The sequence below is a fragment of the Podarcis pityusensis genome (genome assembly GCF_964106645.2).
Source record: "Podarcis pityusensis genome assembly, chromosome: 7".
NCBI lineage: Eukaryota > Metazoa > Chordata > Lepidosauria > Squamata > Lacertidae > Podarcis > Podarcis pityusensis.
Window position 1 is genome coordinate 1,151,161 of NC_138031.1, and position 22,860 is coordinate 1,174,020.

Here is a 22,860-nt window from a genome sequence, read left to right on the forward strand (position 1 = left end):
TTTAAAGCCCTAAACGGCCTTGGCCCAGTAGACCTGAAGGAGCGTCTCCACCCCCATCATTCTGCCTGGACACAGAGGTCCAGCGCTGAGGACCTTCTGGCGGTTCCCTCATTGCGAGAAGTGAGGTTACAGGGAACCAGGCAAAGGGCCTTCTTGGTAGTGGCGCCTGCCCTGTGGAACGCCCTCCCACCAGATGTCAAAGAGAAGAACAACTACTAGACTTTTAGAAGACATCTGAAGGCAGCCCTGTTTAGGGAAGCTTTTAATGTTTAACAGACTACTGTATTTTGGTACTTTGTTGGAAGCCACCCAGGGTGGCTGGGGAGACCCAGCCAGATGGGTGGGGTATAAATAAATTATTATTATTATTATTAATCTTTAGCCTGGAGAAGTGAAGATTAATCAATAAATGGCTGCGTGGCTTGTCCTTCAGAAAATGAAGCAATGGCCTCTTCCCTGTTTCTCCAGAGGACAGGAAATTAGAGAGAGGAAGATTTCAGCAAAAGACTGGGAGAAACTTCAGAGCTGTTCGACAGGGCAAGAGACTTGCCTCAGGAGGGGCAGGACTCTCTGCTACAGCTACGGGAGCGGAGGCTGGGCTGTCATCTGTGGGGTTGACAGAGGTACCTGCAGTGGATGCATCCCGTGGAAAACGTGGCAAGAGGGGAACGGCTCTTCTTTTAGGCTCTGGCCTGGCCCGAGAGACAATTAGCATCCACGTTCAGCTGGCGGTTCCGCCGCCTGGAATGCAAGCCGACCAAGTCATGATGTCACCCACATTTGTAATTACCTGCTTCAGAATATGAATTGGCTAAATTTAGCATTTCCAGCACCCACGCCTGAGTACATGGGGAAACTGCTGGCATTCTGCAACTAGTGCAGCGCACTAGAACCGAGCAGCCTGCAAGGGAAGACACCTGTCGTGCTTGGGAGCATATTTTGTACACACACACACAGGTTTATTGATGCATTTGCAGAAAACATTTTGCCGGGGTTTGTGCGCGCAGCACTACAACTCCCTTCCTCCCTAGTCAACGGCCATGCTTGCTGGGGCTGATGGGAGCTGTAGTTCTTCGACATCTGGAGGGCCAAAGGCCCCCCACACCAAACCGGAGTACAGCTCCACTCGGAGGGCAGGTGGGCTGCCCTTCAGGACCACAATGTGGAGACGGGCAGATGGGACCCAGGGGAGCTCCGGCCGCACGAAGCTCGTTTTGCAGACGCCCAGGGAAATGAAAGGGGCCTGCATGTTGTGCAGGGAGCATTCCTGGAGGTGGCACGCGTGAATGGGTTCCTTGCGTGGGTGTGGGGTGCGTGGGGAGAGGATGCGCGGTGCCCTTTCCCTCCCGGGGCTCCAAAATGTCCTCGTCCAGCCGTGCCCCGAGCCCTGGGGCGGCGGGTGGGGGGCGAGGGTCCTCGGAGGACTGCCCAGGCAGGCAGGCGCCCCTCGTGGGCGCGGGGAGGCGGCGTTGGCGCGGCCTTTGTCACCTGGGCTTCCCTCTCTTCTCTTTCCTGCAGAAGTAAACAAATCTACACAGGGCAAGACAATAGCGAACAGGCTTGTTCCTAGATATTTGTTAATTAGGGACATATGTCTCCTGGAGGAATCATTGTGCAAAAGGGGGGACCTTCTGCTCGCCAGCCCCCCTCATTTGCATAAACCGAAGCCCATTGGCTTGGGGGCCGTGATGTCAGAGGGTGACTTGTAAACTTTGGGTGACTGGAGATTGTTAGCTTGGTTTGCAATTCCATCAGTCTGCCGGAGTAGAGAGGGAGGGCGGAAATTCAGAACAAAACCCGGGTCGGTGCGCGCGCTCCCGCGCGCCCTCCGAGCGCTCTCTCTTGATCTCGCTCTCTCGCGAAGGGCCTGAGGTTCACAGCAGTCTTGTTAATTAGGATGCAGGGAAGGAGAGCAGCAGGAATCAAAGGCAGGGCCGCAGGGGAGCCGAGCAGAAACAAACGCAGCCCAGTGGTGCGCCTGGATGCTGGCGAGCGGCGGAGAAGACGCTTCTCGGGGCTGGGAAGGAGGTTTCGAGAGGGGATTCCAGACCTGAGGCCACAGCTCCGCTGGCTTGCCGGGAGGGGGTCGTGAAAGGGCCTTTGCAAGGGAGACTAGCTGGCGCTGAGAGGGTTAGGCTGGGCCTTTGCATTCACTGTTTATTGCTTTGCAATCCAGATATGCCCCCCATCCTTTTTCGGGGGGCCTCGACCACGTTTCTTTTGCACAAAACAAACTCTCTCCTTGCAGCTTGCACAGCACGAGATCTCTCTGGCATCAAATCCCACGCCAAAGGCCCATTCAGGGTAGAGGAGAAAGATGGACTGACTCAGGGAGCGAGGGAGCGAGTGGGGGATTAGTGGAGAAAGTTCTGTGGGTGGGTGGCTTCACGGTGAAAGACGGTCCTGTCCGGGGAGGTCACCGCCAGCCCCCGCGCGGGCCCAGCCGCGGAGACCATCTCCAAGGAAGCTCAGCAAGGCGCCTCGCTCCTCCCATTGATTCTCACGCAGGGAAAGGTCCCCGTGGGTCGTGCACACATCCAGCGCCTCCTTCTCCTGCCACGCTCGCGGGCCATTGTGTGACACCGAGGAGGCGTCGGGAGGTGGGACCACCGGTAGCGCCCCCAAGAAAGGCGGAGCGGTTGGATGGACGGGTCTGGGCGCCTTCAGGGTTTGGGCTGTGGGGTGGGGAGAGCGGGGCGAGGGAGGGCTGCGAAAATAACCCCGTCCTCTATTTTGCAGCTCTTGTTTTCTAGCGCCAAGCCAACCACCAACTTTTTCTCTCCTGCTCTGCCACGTTGGCAACCCTTGGCACTGAAACGAGGTCGGTTCACACCCCATAGTGATTGAAACTCCTCTCCTGGGAGATCGGGTTCAGATGAACCTACATATACTCAAACCCCACCTTGCTGCCTCTCAACTTGGCTACACTGTGTTCAGACGTGCGGGTCGTAGGAAACTCCCGAGTCCTCCCCGCAACCCCAATCAATTTATTGAACCCCGGTTTTCGCGTGGAAGCCAGAAGGGGACGGGTGCCAAACGGCTGGCCTTCAGTGGCCGAGACACTTGTTGCCTTCTTGCTATTGCAGGCTTCTCACTACCTCGTTATTCTGGGATGTAGGCAGAAGACGGGAGGGGGCGGTCTCCTTTCCCAGTTCTCCAGAATCCTATACCTCAAGACTCTGCTCAGATAGCATGTGACTCCTGCGTGAGAACTGGAAGCCCCTTGCAGTAGACTCCCCTTCGACTCTCTGTCAGAACATAGGCCCAAGAATCTTGACTACTGTCTACCCCCTTTTGCTGCCCCAGATCGAAGGAGCAGTACTTTATTTATTTATTGAGGGGAAGGCCTGGTGTACAACCTTGGAACTCAGTCCTGTGACATGGGAACAAGTCACAATGCCGTGCCCTTGAGCACGTGCAAAGTGTCTTTCCTCCGCTTCCAGTGTTTACATATCTGGGGCTGGGAGACGATCTCCTCACTCAGTAAAAGGAAAGGCAGGGTTGCGTCTCAGTGCCTCACCTTTTAGCAAATGATGCCTCCCCACTACCCACACGATTCGTGACACCCACGACACTCAGCCCCCCCTTTCTTCAGACAAGAGATCCTTTCTCTCACCAACCTCCTTCTAAAAGGGGAACAAAAGGCCCAGCCTGCGTCCCCTTCCCCTCATTAAAAAGTGAGGGTGTCGCCCACAGGGCCCCACAGGTCTTCCTGACGCTCCCTCCAATAAATCACTGGCGGGGGGAGAAAGCGACACCCCTCCTTCCCTCCTCATTAGGTCTGATAGAGCCGGGTGGGGGGTGGACTTGTGTTTCGTGGCCAAGACAAGTTGCTTCTCTTGCAAGTTGCCAACGGGCTGCGAATGCTGGATATATATATTTTCCCCACCCGGGGCTGCGCCGAGCCTCCGACGTTGCCGCGGGAGCTGGATCTGCCTCCTCCGCGCACTTTCCGCGTCTAAACTTGCAAAGGAAAAACGATCAAGGGTCGCGGGTAGGAAAGGAAGGAAAGAGCGAAGAGTGGGAGGGGGTTTACGAAAAGGCAGGGCAGGAGGCGACTCACAACAGCGTCACTAAATCATTCTGTCTCAGCCCTGTTCCCGGGAGAGATTTCTTCCCCTTTTTTTTTTTTTGATGGATTAAATTAAGCGCTTCCATTTCCGTCCACCACCTGATCGCTGCATTATAAATCCGAACAGCTGATCCGCGAATCTTCAGAAATTCAGGAGCTTGCAACAAGAGGCTGCGGCAAGGAAGCCTGGGAGCTGTCCAGTGCTGAACAAGGACCCCCCCCCCACCGCCCAACAAGCAAGCAAGCAAGCAAGCAAGCAAGCCAGCCAGCCAGCCAGCGAGCCAAGCAAGCAAGCAAGCAATAACCGCCGCCGCCGCCGCCACCCCTCCCCACCGCCATCGCAGCCCCGGAGCGGAACAACAATACGAATTACAGCACACACGCAACCCAGGCAGAAGCCGCAGCGCTGGAGAGGACCGAGCCGCAGGGGGCGGACGGGCAGGAGAAGCCGAGCCCAGCAAGAGCGCAGCAGCCCGGGCTGGCGTGGAGGCGGTGAGGGCGCCTGGCGGCGGCGGCGGCGGCGGCAACGGCGGAGAGCCCGGGCGAGCCAGCGAGGGAACGGGGAGCGAGGCGGGGAGCGCCGGCCCACCGGGAGGGAGCTGTCCAGGTGCCGAACTCGCCGGCCGCCTCTTATGAACCAGCGCGGCGTTGGTTGTAATCTCTCGAACTCATGGTGGGCTTCTGAGCCGCGCTGGAGCGCAAGCGAGAGGCCTGCCAAGGCGCAGCCTCGCCGCGCACAAAAGCAGCAGCCGCCGCCGCCGCCGCCGCCGCTGCGGGAACAAGGACTCGCGCGGCGCAACCGCCCAAGCTGGAGACTTCCGCGGCGGGCAGCGCTCCATTCAGGGGTTTGGAACGAGCAAGCAAAAAATACCACGAAGCCATAGCGCGCCGCGATTGCCATTCTTGAGTCCTTTCGGGGTTTGCTTTTTTTATTCTTATTATTATAAAAAAAAAATCTGATTTTTCTCCCCCTCCGCAAATTTTATTTTTGTACGTTTTCCGTTCTTTCTTTTTTGTTGTTGTTCTTTTTCTTCGGCTGTCTCCTTCCTCTTCCTGCCCCCCTCCACCCCTGCGCCCCTCCCGCATCTCCCCCACCTCTCATTTGAACCCATCGGCTGAAGCTGCGGGGGCTTCGTCACATTCCGGGAGAGTTCAGAAACCATGCCAAGATCTTTCCTGGTTAAAAAGGTCAAACTTGACGATTTCTCCTCGGCGGATCTCGAGAACTCCTACGGCAGGTCGCGGACAGACTTCAGCTCCCGGATCCATGACAAGGGTAAGGACGGGGGCGGGTGGGCAGAGGACCCTCACCCAGCAGTGGAGGGGAGCGGGGGAGAGAAAGAGGAACGGGGCCCCCACCGAGACAGGGATTAGGGGGACTCGAGGCTGTGGCGGTGCGGGGGGGGCGGTCAGCGGTGCTTCAACCGTGCCAATGCGCAGCAGAAACTCTGGGCAGCAACAGCAGAGCCACCGGGGGGGGGGGTTGTCCCCCTGGTGAGCGCTCTCACGGCACCGGGGGAGGCAGAGCGCCAGGGCTCAAGCGAGTCCCGGTATGCGGCGCCTTTCCTGGAATGCTTTTGCAGTCCCGGCGGCCGCGGCAGCAGCAACTTCAGCATCAGCGAAGGGCCATATTGAGCGGGTCTCGCGCCTCGCTCGGCGCTGTGTTGACTGACTCGGCACATTTCGATGCAATCCAAGCCCTGCTAAAATTAGACCTTGCAGGGACGGAGGCGGGTGGGCGAGCCTTTTCCAGGATGGGGCAAGGGCGCGCGGGCGGGGGGGGGGGTGGGGTGGAGAGAGAGGGGAGGGAGGAGGAGGAAGAGGAAGAGGAGAGGAGCCCCATTGGATTGCAGTTCCTTGTGAGAGAGGCCCTTTTGTCTCGCGCTCAAGTTCAAGGGCAACCGAACCCCCTCTCCCCCCCCCCACACGCATCCCAAGAGTCTTTCCCCCGGGGGAGGGCCCTTCAGCGGGACTCCGCATAATCTTCCCTGTCTATGCGTGGCTCCAAACGAGGGGATGTTTCTCCCCCTCCGGCTGGGGCTTCCTGGTGACCCCCGCTTCCCCCCCTCCCCGCTTTTGTTCCGGGCAATCCGTCTGCAGCGTGTTGCATAATCGCCGGAATTCTGCTGAAGTGGTTCGAGAGAGAGGAAAGGGGGGGAGGGGGGAATTAGCCTCCCCCTCCGCAACCCCCCCTCCCCGCGCGCCTTTCTCCTTTGGTCTCCTGCAGAGCGCTGACCTTGAGAGAGAGGAGAGGATCGCGGGTGGGGTGGGGGGAGGGGAATGGAGATAAAGAGGATGCCCCTCTCCTCCCCGCACATCTCTCTCTCCCCCCCCCCCTCAATTCCTGCCAGGCAGTTATCTGGCCGAGGCAGCCGCAGGTGAAAGGGCCGGGAAATGGCCCGGAATGATGGAGAGGAAGATGAGGGGAAGGAGGTTCATCAAGCGCCGCGGAGATTAGCATGACAGAGGAGCCGCTTGGCCGGGGGGAGCGGGGGGGGGGAGCGGGAGGGAGGGGGCTCCTCCGGGCTCCAGCTTGTTGCATCTATTAACTAGAGAGCTCTCGAGCCGAGCTGCCGAGCCCATCAATTATGGACTCATCAGAGTCGCCGGGCTGGGCTCGCTCTGCTCCGGCCTGGGAGACTCGCTGCTGAACCCACGCCGCTCTCTCTCTTCCGCCCTCCCTCCCTGGCCTTCCTCCTGCCCCCCTCTTCCTCTTCCTCCCGTCTTCTGTACCCATCTTGTCCCTTCTTTGCGTGTCACTCTCTTCCCCCCCTCCCGCCCCCAAACCGATCTCTCCTTCTCCATGTGTGTCCTTTCCAATTCTCCCCACGGCCACCCCCCACTCCTGTCCCCCTCGCAACTCATCCCTTACACTCCCCCCTTCAAAACCTCACGTGGCCCCCTCCCTCGCCCCCAATTCATTCCTCCCCCCCCTAATTTCTCTTTTGCTCTCCACCTCTCCCTCTGTCCCGCTCGGAAAACCTTCTCTCTCCCGTTCCCCTCGACTCGCGCCTTTCCCCCTGGAAACCCCCCACACCGCCCCCTCTCCCCCCAACTCATTTCCCTCCCCTCTCCTGCTCCGTCCCCTTCTCCCCCACCCCCCTGTGCCCCCCTTCCCCACCCCCACCCCTCCTCAGGAGGCTACATCAGCGAGTACATCTCCCCGTCGTCGGTGTACGAGGGCGAGAGCGACGGCGGGCTCAAGGTCCCTTCGCCGACGGGCGTCATCTACCCCGGCAGCCACGGCGACTACGGCGCGCCCGACTCGGACCCGCCGGACAGCCCCCACTCGGAGTTGGCCGGCGGCTACATCAACGGCGACGCGGCGGTGAGCGAGGGCTATGCCGTCGATGCCTTCTTCATCACCGACGGCCGCTCGCGCCGCAAGGCGGCGGTGGTGGGCGGCGGCGGCGGGGCGGCGGGCTCCCGGCTGGGCCAGGCTCCGCAGCAGTCCGGCCCGCAGGGCGGCCCTCCTCTTGCTCCGCAGCAGCAGCAGCAGCAGCAGCGGCACACGTGCAGCGAGTGCGGCAAGACGTACGCCACGTCGTCCAACCTGAGCCGCCACAAGCAGACGCACCGCAGCCTGGACAGCAAGATGGCCAAGAAGTGTCCCACGTGCGGGAAGGTGTACGTGTCCATGCCGGCCATGGCCATGCACCTCCTGACGCACGACCTCAAGCACAAGTGCGACGTGTGCGGCAAGGCCTTCAGCCGGCCCTGGCTGCTGCAGGGCCACATGCGCTCGCACACGGGCGAGAAGCCCTTCGGCTGCGCCCACTGCGGCAAGGCCTTCGCCGACCGCTCCAACCTGCGCGCCCACATGCAGACTCACTCGGCCTTCAAGCACTTCAAGTGCAAACGCTGCAACAAGACCTTCGCCCTCAAGTCCTACCTGAACAAGCACTACGAGTCCGCCTGCTTCAAGGGCGCCGTCCCGCCCCCGCTCAGCCCCCTCGACGCCTGAACCCGCCCCCGGGAGGGGAGAGGCCACGCCGAGGGTCCCCTCCTCCCGCGCCCTGCCCTCCCTCCCTGTCTCTTCCTCCTCCTCCGGGCTTTCCAAAAGGGTCGACTTCGCCTTGCGAAACCGCGAAGCCAGATTCGCGAAACCCCCGCAGCCAAGGGCCGCGCAAGGGTCCGCCTGGAAAGGTAAAACAAACAAACAACAACAAGCCAAGCGCACCCCCCGCCATCTCCACACTCCTGCTCTTCCCGCAAAGTATAATAAGCCTAATAAGCATAATAACAATAATGATGATTATGAATTATTCATTAATGAATTACGTCAGGCGAACGATTCTCTTTTTACGATTTCATTTGCGAGACGGTTTTTCTCTCTTCCTTTTTTTTCTCTTTTCTTTTCCAAAAAGTGTCAATTTCTATTTTCCTAAGTGTTTGCTTTGCTATATATTTATTTGACGGGTCTTTTTAAAAATTATTTATTTGAAAGAAAGGAAAATGCAGAAGTATATATTTAACTTGGAAACTTTCTTATTTATTTATTTATTTATTTATTTATGCGTTTGTTTATTTATGCATTTATTTATTCGAGGGGGGAGTGCCTCCTCCCTTAAGACTTTTACGTTTGCACTTTTTCGAATTTTCGGTTGTTGAGACGAGCCAACTCTTTTGCACCACTGTTGACTTCCAATCTGTTCGTTTGTTGCCAAGACTACTTTACTATGCCAAAGTCTACGTCACTTTTTGAAGGGGGAGGGAACGAGGAAACAAACACGAGGAAAAAGGACTGGCCTTTTTTTCCTTTCCTTCTTGCTTTCTTTCTTTTTGTTGAGGGTGGGTGGGGCGGGGTGGGGCGGGGTGTTGTTGCCATCCTTTCTAACACAGGATTTTTTGCATGCAAGAACAAAAAAAATGTATTTAAAAATCTATGCCAATTTGATGATGCTTTTTTAAATTATTATTATTATTATGGATTTTCATTTGTAAAACAATTTTACGTCACTTTTTTCTTTGCCAAACTTTTAGATAATAATAATAATAGTCTATTTGAGGGCAATATTCTCCTACTGAACTAATAGAAGCAATAATTAACGTAATGCATGTTATTTTTAAGACAATAGTATTACTGAGGAATCAGGTACATTTTAATCCAATATTCTTAATAGCAACGGATATCAGGGACTTTGCCAATGTAGTAAGATAGAGTTAATACGGCGAATCTTCCTTCTCTTCTCTTCTAATGAATGCACACTGCCTGCCTTCTTCGACTTACTTCCGAGTAGCTTAGTCACCTCTCTAGGCTTGTAGCGCTTGCCTTGCCAGGAGACCTACGAGCAATTAACCCCCCTCCCTCCCTTTTTTCTAGCGAACCTCCGGACGACCGTCCACGGTGGCTTTTCAGAGTCCCTTTCTGCACACACCCCCGACCCGTTTCCAGGCGCTGAGTTTCTGGAAGGGCTGCGGGGAGGGGTCAAAGGTGCAGTTACACCTGGTGTACCTACACCTGCCCGGGGGAGGGTGGCTTCACGCCCACCCTAAGAACCCCGGATCCTCCATCCAGGGCCAGCCCCAATGTATTTACCTGCCTTCAACAGGTGTGTCCTTCGACGGGGAGGTATCTGGCGCTCACACCTGTGGGATCGCGCGCCTCAGAGCCCCGTCCCCCTTCCTGCACACTGAGGCCCGGGCTCCATCCCACCCCCTCCTAGACTTCAGATATAGCCTTCTAACGTCATTCATGCGGGAAGGATCCTGTCCCATCCACGCTATCGTCTCCTCGCTCCCGCATTGCAGCTGGTTGGGCTAGACGAAGAAGAAGAGTATGGATTTGATATCCAGCTTTATCACTATCCTAAGGAGTCTCAAAGCGGCTCACAATCTCCTTTCCCTTCCTCTCCCACAAGGTGAGTGAGGCTGAGAGGCTTCAGAGAAGTGTGACTGGCCCAAGGTCGCCCAGCAGCTGCATGTGGAGGAGCGGGGAAGCAAACCCGGTTCACCAGATTACAAGTCCACCGCTCTAACCACTACACCACTACACCCTTGGGGTCCCTTCCCTCTCTACTGTTCTCCGATTCTTAGGCAAGCCAACCAAGCCACGTAGACGGTCCTCCTCCTTTACCTATAAGGCACCTTCCTCCCCCCTTTTAGGTCTTTCCATTTTATGAATAACTTAAGAGAAATAAACAGCACAAAAGAATTAAAAAAAAAAACAACCTTAATAGAATTCAGGTAGAAGGAAACTTGTATTAGCTAGGACCTCCTGTTTTTGTACTTAAGATAATTAATAATGCTACTAGAACGACGACTTCTGACGCTAAGACTGCTAACTATTGCTCCCTCCGCTAATACCGATTTCAAAAGGGGATCGACTCTGACGACTGTATGTTGCAAGGAGCTTTGTAAATACCGTTTGGAAATTTACATGAATTTTTACAAGCTGTAAAGAATTCTAAGCCTGTTTGTGGAGAGAGAGAGAAAAAAAAGAGAAACTTTTCCCTAGGAGAAAAGACATAATAATACTAAATGCAGACAAATAATAATGACGAGAATAATAATGATTTTGAGCCAGTATTTGAATGATGTACCAGTAAAGCACAATTAGCACAACGGTGTCCTGGAGCACTTCACGATAATAATATTATTAATAATAATAATAAAAGAGAGAAGAAAATCTTGCAATAGATCCTTTGTATGTCCTCGATTTCTTTTCGCCTTTCTCCAAACTGTGGTCAAGGCGCGCGCGGAAGGAGGTCGGTCCTTTGGAAGTAGCGTGCGCCCCGCGAGGCTGATTCACACGAACCCGGGTCCTCAGACCCTTTGATCTCCCCGCCTCCCCCCTTTCGAAGACGAGAGCTGTTGTCTGTCGGGGCTGGAAAGGAAAGCGCAGGCGGGAGCCTCTGCCCGCGGGCGCTTGCTTAGAGAAGAAGCGGGTGCTCTCTGCACATGGCTCGGGGCACCTTCTTTTTTGTAACCCCAGGCGCTCGCTAGCCACGCCGATGGAAGAGCGCCCTGCTTTGTATTCAAAAAGTCCCAGGTTCCGTCACCAGCAGTATATCCAGGCAGGGCTTGGGAAGACTGGACCGTGCAAATAATAAGACATGAAGAGCCCTTCGAGAGTGGACCGGACTACTCTCCTGCCTCGGAGGCTTTTAAGCCAAGGCTGGGTGGCCATCCGTCTTGAATGCTTTGGTTGGGATTCCTGCCTTGCAGCGGATTGGACTAGATGACCCTCAGGGTCCCTTCCAACTCTTAATAATAAATTTTTTTATTTATACCCCGCCCTCCCCAGCCAAGACCAGGCTCAGGGCGGCTAACAACTGATATAAAAACAAATTGTTTGAAATACAACTTAAAAAACAAGATTAAAATACAACATTAAAACGCAGCCTCCTTTCAATGGAAACTCAACTCAAAAACTTTTTGGGGGATGAAAAGGTCAAGTCTTCACAAAGGCCAACTTTTCAGTTCTAAGGTTCTATGATGAACCAACGGTCTGGCTCAGTATACTAACTGCAGCTTCCTTCCGATTTTCTTTTGAGTACAAGTTTCCGAGGGGAGACAGAGACCCCACTCCGAATCCCACCCCAGCCACGGTCAAGTCCGACAGACTCCTGCAGTAGGAAGTCTTCCTGAGCAGCTGATCCAGGAGAAGGAGGACGGGCTGTGCGTTCTCGCCTGTTGCTCCTTTGTCGCCCCCCGCCAATAAAGGGGGTCTTCACCCGCTCCCTGCTAATTGCAGCAGCTCCCGGCAGCCGAGCTCAGCCACGGCTTCCCGGGCGTCCGAAGGGGGCATCTGAGCCGCTTCCCCGGTTTGCATGCGGATCACGTCGTGGCTCCCTCCCCCCTCCTCTGATTAAAGGCATCGGGGAGGAGGGACAAAGGGAGGGCCCGCCGCCTTTCATCCTAGTTAACCCGGAGCACAGAAGCAATTTTCCCCAAGGCGGGCGGGCAGGGGGAGGGGAGAGGCAGGCCGGGCCCGACGCAGCAGCAGCAGCAGCAGCGCTCCCCCCACCCCCAACTCCAGCCCCCTGGAGGAGACACGCCAGCCGGCAGCTGGGCGGGGGAGGGGGAGCGCTCAGGCTGGCCCGCAACCCCTTGGCTGCCGGGGGAGGGGGCGGCGAGGGGTCGCCTCTGCTCCTGACATCCCTCTCTCCAAGTATCCGGAGAAACTGTTGGGAAAGGATTCTTCCACCAAGCAGTGGTCGAGGTTCATTTCCCATCTGCAAGTGACTTCTGCTTGTTCTCCTTTCCATTTTTGGACCGCTTGACTCTTCAGCCCTTTCCAGACGCAGCAGTGACCGTCCCGGGGAGACCTTCCCCTCCACGTGTGCACAGAGTCAAGGAGCCTTCATGTGATCTGGTCTCCACGTGTTCTGAAATCCCTGTCCGGAGGCTCCTCCAGCCATGAGTCATTCACAGTTAAGGAAAACTAGGACTCTTCGTCTCTGAACATACAGAGCAGATGTCTGGAGGGAGAGAGCCCTGAGGGAGGGGGGGATCCAGCCCACAAACTTCTGCGTGATCTGGAACCCTCTTTGTTGTTGTTTAGTCATTTAGTCGTGTCCGACTCTTCGTGACCCCCTGGACCAGAGCACGCCAGGCCCTCCTGTCTTCCACTGCCTCCCTCATGCTGGTCGCTTCGAGAACACTGTCCCACCATCTCGTCCTCTGTTGTCCCTTCTCCTTGTGCCCTCCATCTTTCCCAACATCAGGGTCTTTTCCAGGGAGTCTTCTCTTCTCAGGAGGTGGCCCAGGCCAAAGGTCCACTTTGTCCAGCATTCTGTTCTGACGGTGGCCAACCAGAGGTTTCTCCTGGGAAGCTCACAAGAAGGGCATGAGCACAAGAGATCTTACTGAAGGTGTGATAGTTTCTGGGCCCAAGCCAAAGTGCCGCTTTCGACCTATAAATCCTTAAATGGCTCAGGACCGCAATACCTGAAGGCCTGCCTCTCCCGCTATGATCCAGCCCAGAGGCCCTTCTTCATGTGCCTTCTCCACAGGAGGTCCGGTGGGTGGTAACACAAGGTCGGGACTTTTCTGTGGTGCCCCCCCCCCCCCGTTTGTGGAACAATCTCCCCAGGGAGGCTTGCCTGGCACCTTCATTACATATCTTTAGGCACCAGGAGAAAATGTTTCTTTATAACCAGGCCCTAGTCTGATTAACATTCTACAGCCTTTTAAATGTGTTAGTGGGAGGGAGGAGTTATTTGTTTGTTTTTGTTTTATTACATATTTTGAGTTCTCATTCTGTATTTTTATGTTGCATACCACTCTGTGATCTTCGGATGAAGGGTGGTATACAAATATAATAATCAATAACGAAAATAACAAATGGTTCAGGGTCCTTAACAGAAGAAGGGATTCTGAAAACTCCAAAAGGACCTTTCCAAACAGAATTAATGGAAAGTAAAAGGGCAAATACAATTCAGTGTGAACAAGTTGAAAGTGATGCATGTCACTTTAAACATCTGAATTTCACAAACCGTATACACTCATGGGGTATGACCTGGCAGTGACAGACCAGGAAAGAGACCTTGGGGTCATAGTGGACAGCTCTGTGAAGATGTTGACCCAGTGTGCATCAGCTGTGGAAAAGGCAAATTCCATGCTAGGGATCACTAGGAACGGAACTGCCAATATCACAATAATGCTTGTTGTTTTTGTCCATGGAGTTTTCTTGGCAGGGATACTGGAGCGGCTTGCCGGTTCCTGCTCCAGGTGGATCATGTTTGATCAAAACTCTCCACTATGACCTGTCAATCTTGGGTGGCCCTGCAAAGCATAGCTCATAGCTTCTCTGAGCTATTCAAGCCCCTTTGCCGTGGCAAGGCAGTGATCCATGAATCCATTCCATATTTGGAATATTGTACAGTTCCAGTCACCTTCCTCCGGAAAGGCTATTGTAAAATTAGAAAAGGGCAAACAAAATTATCAAGATGGAGCCACTCCTTTATGAGGGAAGGACTTTGGGACTTTTGGCAAGAAAAAGGTGACGTGGTTGAAGGTTTTCAAATAATAGATGGCGTGGAAAAAGTGGACAGAGAAATGTTTTCCTCCCTCTCTCTTAACACAAGATCTCATGGACATCCAATGAAAGTAAACGCTGGAAGATTCAGGACAAATAATAGGACTTCTTTATGCAGCGCATTGTTAAACTTGTTCCTGCAGGAGGCAAGGATGGCCACTAACCTAAAGGTAAAGGTAAAGGGACCCCTGACCATTAGGTCCAGTCGTGACCGACTCTGGGGTTGCGGCGCTCATCTCGCTTTATTGGCCGAGGGAGCCGGCGTACAGCTTCCGGGTCATGTGGCCAGCATGACTAAGCTGCTTCTGGCAAACCAGAGCTGTGCATGGAAACGCCGTTTACCTTCCCGCAGGAGCGGTACCTATTTATCTACTTGCACTTTGCTTTCAAACTGCTAGGTTGGCAGGAGCTGGGACCAAGCAACGGGAGCTCACCCAGTGGCGGGGATTCGAACCACCGACCTTCCGATCGGCAAGTCCTAGGCTCTGTGGTTTAACCCACAGCGCCCACCTAGATAGCTTTAAAAGAGGATTGGACAAACTCCGGGGAAGGCTATTGCAGGTTCCCTGAAAAGCTGGCTCTGCTCTGCTTCCACAGCTGGTTTCCCAATAGAGGCACATCTGGTTGGTCACTGTGAGAACTGGACTAGACGGGCCATTGGCCTGATCCAGCAGCTTCTTCTTAACATCTGGAAGGCATGAGGCTGGGGGAAGCTGCCCTAGACATCTGTTTGACATTAAGGTGCAGCAAGGCCCTTCATCACCATAGAGGAAAGCATCTCATGAAATTCGAGGCTTCTTAAGCACAACTGCCTAAGTACACCAGGTGCATCCAGGGGCCTTCCTTCTGAAAAGGGGTCTGAAGCAGAGCGGCCAGCCATGCACCCACACGGGGATTGTGGTCCCGTCACCCCCTGCCTGGTGTTGCTATAAAAGAGCCCTGCAATAGGTTCTGGCTTGAAAGGGACCCACCTGAAAACCAGAGAGTCCACCCTTTCACCTGCATTCCACTACATTACAGGACTTCTCCAGGGATCCTGTTCCCCTCCTCTGGGCAAGCAAGCTGGAAGGTCCCACAGGAACACAGAAAGAAGCTGCCCTCTCCTTGGTCAGACCACAGGTCCATCTAGCTCATATTGTGGACACTGACTGGCAGAAGCTCTCCAGGATTTCAGGCAGGGAATCTCCCCCAGCCCTCTGAGGAAATGCCACGGGAGATGGAAGAGGGGACCGTCTGCAGGCAAAGCAGGAGCTCTGCCACTGAGGTTTAGCCCTTTTTGGTCACCTCTGAGTTCCAACTAGCAGAGTTTGTGTGGGAATGTTGTGGACGGTAGGAGAGGATATATTGATTAAATATTATCCTCTCTCACTCACGCTAGTGAGTCAGTAGCAGAGTACATTCCACAGTATATGAAAGGAAGCTAGTTGGTAGATTCGTTTGAATCTCTTTACTTAAGCAATCCAATATGGCCTGTCCAGATTGGGTTTGATCCTGGTACATCCCCTTTGTTCCCTCTTAAAAAGAATAAAGACACAGCAGTCTTCTCTTAAAAGTAATGATAAGAAGTTTACTTCCATTCAGTTCACAGTAGGTTCCCTGAAGGCAGGCTTTTAGCTTGTAGTTACAGAAACGAGAGTGGGTTCATCCCATGTAGGGATATGAGCCCATGTGCTGCTGGCTGAGAACCAGCAGACAGCAAAAGACATCAAGAGATCAAGAGAGGTGGCTGCAGCTGCAGAGGGAGGGACCATCTTTTGATTTGACTCTCGTAGCAAAATGTCCTGGGCCAGCCCTGCACACATCTGAAGTCTAAACTCTGCATAAACTTGGGAGAGGAATTGATTTGTAATGCTTCTGGCTCATACAAAGTCTGGAGAAGATGTGGCAATGTGGAGCCGCCATCAAGGGCACTGCTGGGCACTGGACAGACTTGGAGCAGAGGACCAGAGATTTGCTGCTGGGCAAAGGCCGGAGGTGGCTGGGCTGCTGGGGCCTCCCCAGCACTGCAGTTTGCACCACACTCAGCCAAAACTTTGCTTGCAGGATGGCTGCGTGTGGTGGAAAGTGCAGTGCTGAAATGTGTGCTTGCACGAAAAGCAGGGAAGGCAAAAGATCTGGGCCTTGGAACTTGCCCCATGCTTCTTGGAGTGCAAGGACATTGCGAGGGAAGGGCAAACCTTGCAATGTCTTTGCACTTCAAGAAGGATGACGGCCCCAAAGTTAATATACCCAAGGAGGCAATCTTGACTTCCTATGCTTGGGCTTCATTAGTTCCTTCCTCACCAGAGGAAATGCCAGTCAAAGTGTATGTCCCTGAAGGCCACAGCTGTGGGATGTGATCCATGAGAGGCAGTCAAGTACAACATTCCTTGAAAAGCTAGAGAAGACATGCGAGGGGGTGTTTGGTCCAGCCAGTCGAAACTTCCTGTTCCTCTTGGCTGGAGCATCCTTCCTTTTGCATGTGACTAGAGGTGGGTGTGGCCTTACCTGTCCAGGTAACAAAAGGACAAGTCACACAGCACCCTTCCCTCTTTTTGACTTCCTTCTTTGTTTGACCAGCTTTTAGCTAGGACTGCTCTGCTAGCTCTCAGCTAGCAGAAGCACTGGGATTATTCCCCCATATGGTGTATATCCACATGTACATATTTGTAACTAAGTCTGCCTTCAAGAATCCAGCTGTGAACTGATGAGAGTAAACTTCTTTTACTGACTTTGAATAAGATTGTGGCGTCTCTATTCTTTTAAGAGGGATTCAAGGGAACTTACCAGGAACATACAATTCAATCTGAGACAGACTGAATTGTATAATAGTGAGAGGCTCACACGAGCCTGCAACCAGCTATCTGCTGTGCATGTAAAAAAAGGGAAATGTAACTCTGCTAAGTAAAGAAATTTGCTAGTGCAAGTTAGGAAGGATATTAATAAACAACATATCCTCTCCTGCCTCCCTGAACATTCCCACAAAACCAGATTCCTCGGGGAAGGGCTGTAGCTCCATGAGAGGACATCTTCTTGGTAAGCAGAAGGTCCCACATGCAACCCCCAGGGCATCTCCAAGAAGGGCTGGAAGAGACCCCAGCACTGGGACTCTGTGGAGAGTTGCTGCCCATCAGTGTACCAGTGTTTCTCAAACTTGGGTCCTCCAGCTGTTTGTTTTTTTAAAAAAAAAATATTTATTAAAGTTTCAAAGGAAAAAAAAGATCACATTAATAAAAAAAATTAGCAATAAAAAAGAAAAATACATAGTAGAAAAAAAAGAAAAAGCAGTTAAAAACAATTCCATCTTTTCCTCACTTCTTTTACGTTTACTTGTTTCCCGGACCTCCTCATACCTCCCTCTTTTGTATTCTAATTCAATTGTTAATTCAACAATTCCTTTCCCTCCTTTTTACTCCTAATCCTTAGTCTTGATATATTGTGACGTTAGATTTTTACATATTAAAAACCAATTTTTCCATATTCTTTTGTACCCATACAGCTAGAAACCCCTTAACTTCAATCCAACATCATTCTAACATTCATTAATTTTACAATATTTCTGTAAATAGTCTTTAAATTTCTTCCAATCTTCTTCCACCGACTCTTCTCCCTGGTCACGGATTCTGCCAGTCATTTCTGCCAATTCCATATAGTCCATTAATTTCATCTGCCATTCCTCCAGTGTGGGTAAATCTTGTGTCTTCCAATGCTTTGCAATGAGTATTCTTGCTGCTGTTGTAGCATACATAAAGAAAGTTCTGTCCTTTTTTAACACCGATTGGCCGACTATGCCCAGGAGAAAGGCCTCTGGTTTCTTCAAGAAGGTATATTTAAATACCTTTTTTAGTTCATTATATATCATCTCCCAGAAAGCCTTAATCTTTGGGCACGTCCACCAAAGGTGAAAAAATGTACCTTCAGTTTCTTTACATTTCCAACATTTATTATCAGGCACATGATAGATTTTTGCAAGCTTGACTGGGGTTATGTACCACCTGTATATCATTTTCATAATATTTTCTCTTAAGGCATTACATGCCATAAATTTCATACCTGTGGTCCACAACTGTTCCCAGTCAGCAAACATAATATTATGTCCAACATCCTGTGCCCATTTAATCATAGCAGATTTCACCGTTTCATCCTGAGTATTCCATTTCAACAGCAAGTTATACATCTTTGACAAAATTTTAGTTTTGGGTTCTAACAATTCTGTCTCTAATTTTGATTTTTCCACCTGGAAGCCGATTTTCTTGTCGAAATTGTATGCCTCCATTATCTGATAATAATGAAGCCAGTCTCGCACTTTGTTTTTTAGTTTTTCAAAGCTCTGTAGTTTCAATCTATCTCCATCTTGTTCCAAAATTTCCCAATATTTCGGCCATTTGACCTCCATATTGAGCTTTTTCAAGGCTTTCGCTTCCATTGGTGACAGCCACCTTGGGGTTTTGTTTTCCAATAAATCCTTATATCTTATCCAAACATTAAACAATGCTTTCCTGACAATATGGTTTTTAAACGCTTTATGTGCTTTGACCTTATCGTACCACAGATATGCATGCCATCCAAATACATTGTTAAAACCTTCCAAATCCAAAATGTCAGTGTTTTCAAGAAGCAGCCATTCTTTCAACCAGCAAAAAGCTGCTGATTCATAATAAAGTTTGAGGTCTGGCAGGGCAAATCCACCTCTTTCCTTTCCATCTGTTAGTATTTTAAATTTTATTCTGGGCTTCTTGCCCTGCCAGACAAATCTAGAAATATCTCTCTGCCACCTCTTGAAACAATCCATTTTGTCCACAATTTGCAATGTTTGAAACAAAAACAACATTCTAGGCAATACATTCATTTTAACTGCAGCAATACAGCCCAGCAGTGAAAGCTTCAAATTTGACCAAATTTCTAAATCTTTTTTCACTTCAGCCCAACATTTTTCATAATTATCTTTAAATAAGTTCCCATTTTTTGCTGTCAAATTGATCCCCAAGTATTTAACTTTCTTAACCACTGTTAAACCTGACTCATTCAGGGTCCTCCAGCTGTTGTTGGCCTACAAGTCCCATCATCCCTGAGCACTGGTCCTGCTATCTAGGGATGATGGGAGATGTAGGCCTACAACAGCTGGGGGACCAACTAGATGGACCAGTAGTATCCTGGCGCACTACAATGCAGCTGCTTATGTCATATGTTCCTGCCTGGTTTGGCTCTGTTGGAGCTGCTGCAATGTGTATTGGGGCAAAAGTGAGAGGTGTGTGTGTGTGTGTTTGTGGTACAACCTGAGTGACAGTGGAAATTTTCAGGAGGGCAGGAAGGAGAACCAAAGGACACTCTCTGCGTTGGAGAAGGGAGCTGTTAGGTTTGTGATGAGGACTGGGGTGTCAGAAGAGGGAGTCGTATATTTTCACTTGGGGACCCAGAAAGGGGGCTCTGTCCTAGAGGATGCAAAGAAAACTGAAACTTGTGGAATGCTCACCTAGTTTAGGGTGTACACAAATTACTCCTTCAAAGCACATTTGCCTCCTCAAAGAATTCTGGGCAGTGAAGTTCATTCAGGGTTGGTGGGAATCATAACTGTGAGGCGTAAACTACAGTATCCAGAATTCTTTGAGGGAAACAATGGACTTCGAATGTGCTTTAAATATGCAGTGCACATGAAGTCTCAGTTTAGTTTCCCTGCCCAAACAGCTGCAGCCACCAGCTGTGGTTTTCTGTTTCTGTCCTCTTCCTTTTGCAGGAGGCTCTCCACAGATGTGCTATAGCTGTGTTTGAACTGTTGCATGGAAATGGGCCTGCATAAGAGGTTCCTCTCTAATTCTTCTAGGTATGGAACTGGCGTCCTCAGGGTTCCCTGGGGAGGAGAGGCCTGGCTGGGTAAGAAGCCCTGAGAGGAGCTTGCTTTCCCCAAACCAGGGCCGTCCAGAAGTTTCGGACTACAACTCCCGTCAGCCCCAGGGGCTGACAGGAAGGGCAGTTCAAGACATCTGATGAGCTCCAGGTGAGAGAAAGGCTGCTCTATCAGGGGTAGTGGAAGCTCAGGGGTGTGTGTGTGTGTGCGTGTGTGGATTCACCTGCAAAGGTCTCAAAGGTGATGGGCAGAGAGCTGTCCTGAGCATCTTTAAATGCTTATCATACCATGAGAGACATAAAGGTTCAAAACATTAGCTGAGGGCGCGAGAAAACAGTAGAATCACAGAGATGGAAGGTACTGCAGGGGTCATCAAGTCCAACTTCCTGCAATGCAGGAGTCACACCAAAAGCTCCTGTGAAGGACAGCCCATGACTTTGCATGTTGATTGCCCTCTTAGAAGACAAAGTCCAGCAACTGGAGGAACGTGTAGCTACGCTCCAAAGAATTAGAGAGCTGGAGCTCTTCTTGGAAGCAACAGAGCACAACGTCTCCACCAAGGAGGAGACAGGGGACTCCCCTGAGAAGGAGGCTAGTACACCAACACAGGAGCCAGATATATGGAGAAAAGTGACTCAAAGAAGTAGGAGGCCCAGGGTTCGCTCTGATTGTTTAGAAATACACAATCGCTTTGAGGTCCTCTCCCCTAGCATGGAAGACGAAGCGCAGACTCCATTTGAGGATCTCTCCCTCATTACAGTCGATCAGGTATATGAAGACGAGCAGCAAAGTCAGTCCTCAGGGAATGTGCAGGCGACCTTGGAGCGGACAGCTCACGGAAGAACCCCGACCAAACCTAAGAGGAGGCGTTTAGTGGTGATAGGGGATTCCCTACTGAGGGGAACAGAAGCAGTGATCTGTGGGCCTGACAAGATGTCTCGGGAAGTGTGCTGTCTCCCCGGGGTTAAGATCCAAGATGTAACTGAACGACTGCAAGGAATCATAAAACCCACTGACAAATACCCCTTCCTCTTGGTTCATGTGGGAACCAATGACACTGCAAGCAATAGCCTCCAGAAGATCAAAAGAGACTACGAGGCTCTGGGCAGGAAATTGAAGCAATTAAATGCACAAATTGTCATCTCATCTGTCCTCCCAGTTGAACGAAGTGGCCCAGGGAGAGAGGGGAAAATAGTGGAAGTGAACAGCTGGCTTCGCAAATGGTGTAAACAGGAACGGTTTGGATTCTTAGATCACGGACTGCAGTTTCTTGAAGATGGACTTCTGGCAAGCGATGGGCTGCACCTCACAACAGTTGGGAGGAATGTTTTTGCCAAAAATCTCAGAAACCTCATCAGGAGGGCTTTAAACTGACTAATGTGGGGGAGGGAGACAGTGCTCCTGAAGGTAGGAGTCTATCAACTGATGAAGATGATCATCCAAATGTCATAGACCAAATGGAGCAAACAGCACGCAGACCTAGTGGTGGGAGGAAAAAATCCTTAAATAAGAGACACGGGGGAATGATTAATGGACTTCAATGTCTGTACACTAATGCGCAAAGCATGGGAAATAAACAAGATGAGCTTGAGCTCTTGGTACAGCAAACTAAATATGACATAATAGGCATCACTGAAACCTGGTGGGATAAGTCCCACGATTGGAATGTAATAATGGAGGGATACAATCTATTTCAGAGAAACAGACCAGACAAGAGAGGAGGAGGAGTGGCGTTATATGTCAGGGATGTGTATACCTGTGAAGAGATCCAAGATTTAGAACCTCAAAGCCAAAGTGAGAGCATTTGGGTCAAAATTAAGGGAGAGAAGAGTAACAGTGACCTCATTGTGGGAGTTTACTATAGATCCCCAAGCCAAACGGAGGACATAGATGATGCCTTCCTGGAACAGATGGCCAAGCATGCAAAAGGAAGGGAAATAGTAGTAATGGGGGACTTCAATTACCCGGATATTTGTTGGATGTCAAACTCAGCCAAGAGCATAAGGTCAAACAGATTCCTCACTGGCCTTGCAGACAACTTCATTGTCCAGAAAGTGGGAGAAGCAACAAGAGGAACAGCCATTTTAGATCTGGTCCTAACCAATGTTGATGACCTGGTTAGTGGGGTAGAAGTAGAAGGATCATTAGGCGCGAGTGATCATGCTCTTCTGAAGTTTACTATACAGCGGAAAGGAGCAGCCAAGCATACTAGGACTCAATTTCTTGACTTTAAGAAAGCCGACTTCATAAAACTTAGGGAAGTGCTGGGTGAGATCCCATGGACAGTAATACTAAAAGGAAAGGGAGTTCATGATGGCTGGGAGTTTGTTAAGAGGGAGATAGTAAAAGCACAACGTCAGGCAATACCACTGAGACGGAAACATGGAAGGTGCCTAAAGAAGCCAAGGTGGCTATCTAAAGAACTTTTAACTGAGTTAAGATTAAAAAAGGATGTGTACAAAAAATGGAAAAGGGGGGAAACCACCAAAGAGGAATTCAAACAAATAGCCAGCACGTGTAGACACAAAGTCAGAAAAGCTAAAGCACAGAATGAACTCAGGCTTGCTAGAGAGGTTAAAAGCAACAAAAAAGGCTTTTATGGGTATGTTCGTAGCAAAAGGAAGAACAAAGAAACAGTGGGGTCACTCAGAGGAGAAGATGGTGAAATGCAAACAGGGGACACAGAAAGGGCTGAACTCCTCAATGTCTTCTCCGATAAAGAAAACAATGCCCGACATGAAGAATTTGCAGCAAATGATTCAGCAGAGGAAACACAGCCCAGAATAACTAAGGAGATAGTACAAGAATACTTGGCTAGTTTAGATGTATTCAAGTCTCCAGGGCCAGATGAACTGCATCCAAGAGTATTAAAAGAACTGGCAGATGTGATCTCAGAACCACTGGCAGTCATCTTTGAGAATTCCTGGAGAACAGGCGAAGTCCCGGCAGACTGGAGGAGGGCAAATGTTGTCCCTATTTTCA

The 22,860-nt window shown here is 51.3% G+C and overlaps 1 protein-coding gene across 2 annotated transcripts; it reads left to right on the forward strand.

Annotated features, from left to right (window-relative positions):
* Nucleotides 1-993: 993 nt before the first annotated feature.
* Nucleotides 994-10,712, forward strand: SCRT1 (scratch family transcriptional repressor 1). 2 transcript variants are annotated; one of them, XM_081012808.1, is made up of 3 exons: nt 994-2,821; nt 4,200-5,348; nt 7,210-10,712. In XM_081012808.1, the coding sequence occupies exons 2-3, from the start codon at nt 5,234-5,236 to the stop codon at nt 8,034-8,036; spliced, it is 942 nt and encodes a 313-aa protein (XP_080868934.1). In that variant the 5' UTR covers nt 994-2,821; nt 4,200-5,233; the 3' UTR covers nt 8,037-10,712. The 2 variants fall into 2 exon arrangements, with proteins under 2 accessions (XP_080868934.1, XP_080868935.1); XM_081012809.1 differs by having other exon boundaries at nt 994-2,600.
* Nucleotides 10,713-22,860: the final 12,148 nt, after the last annotated feature.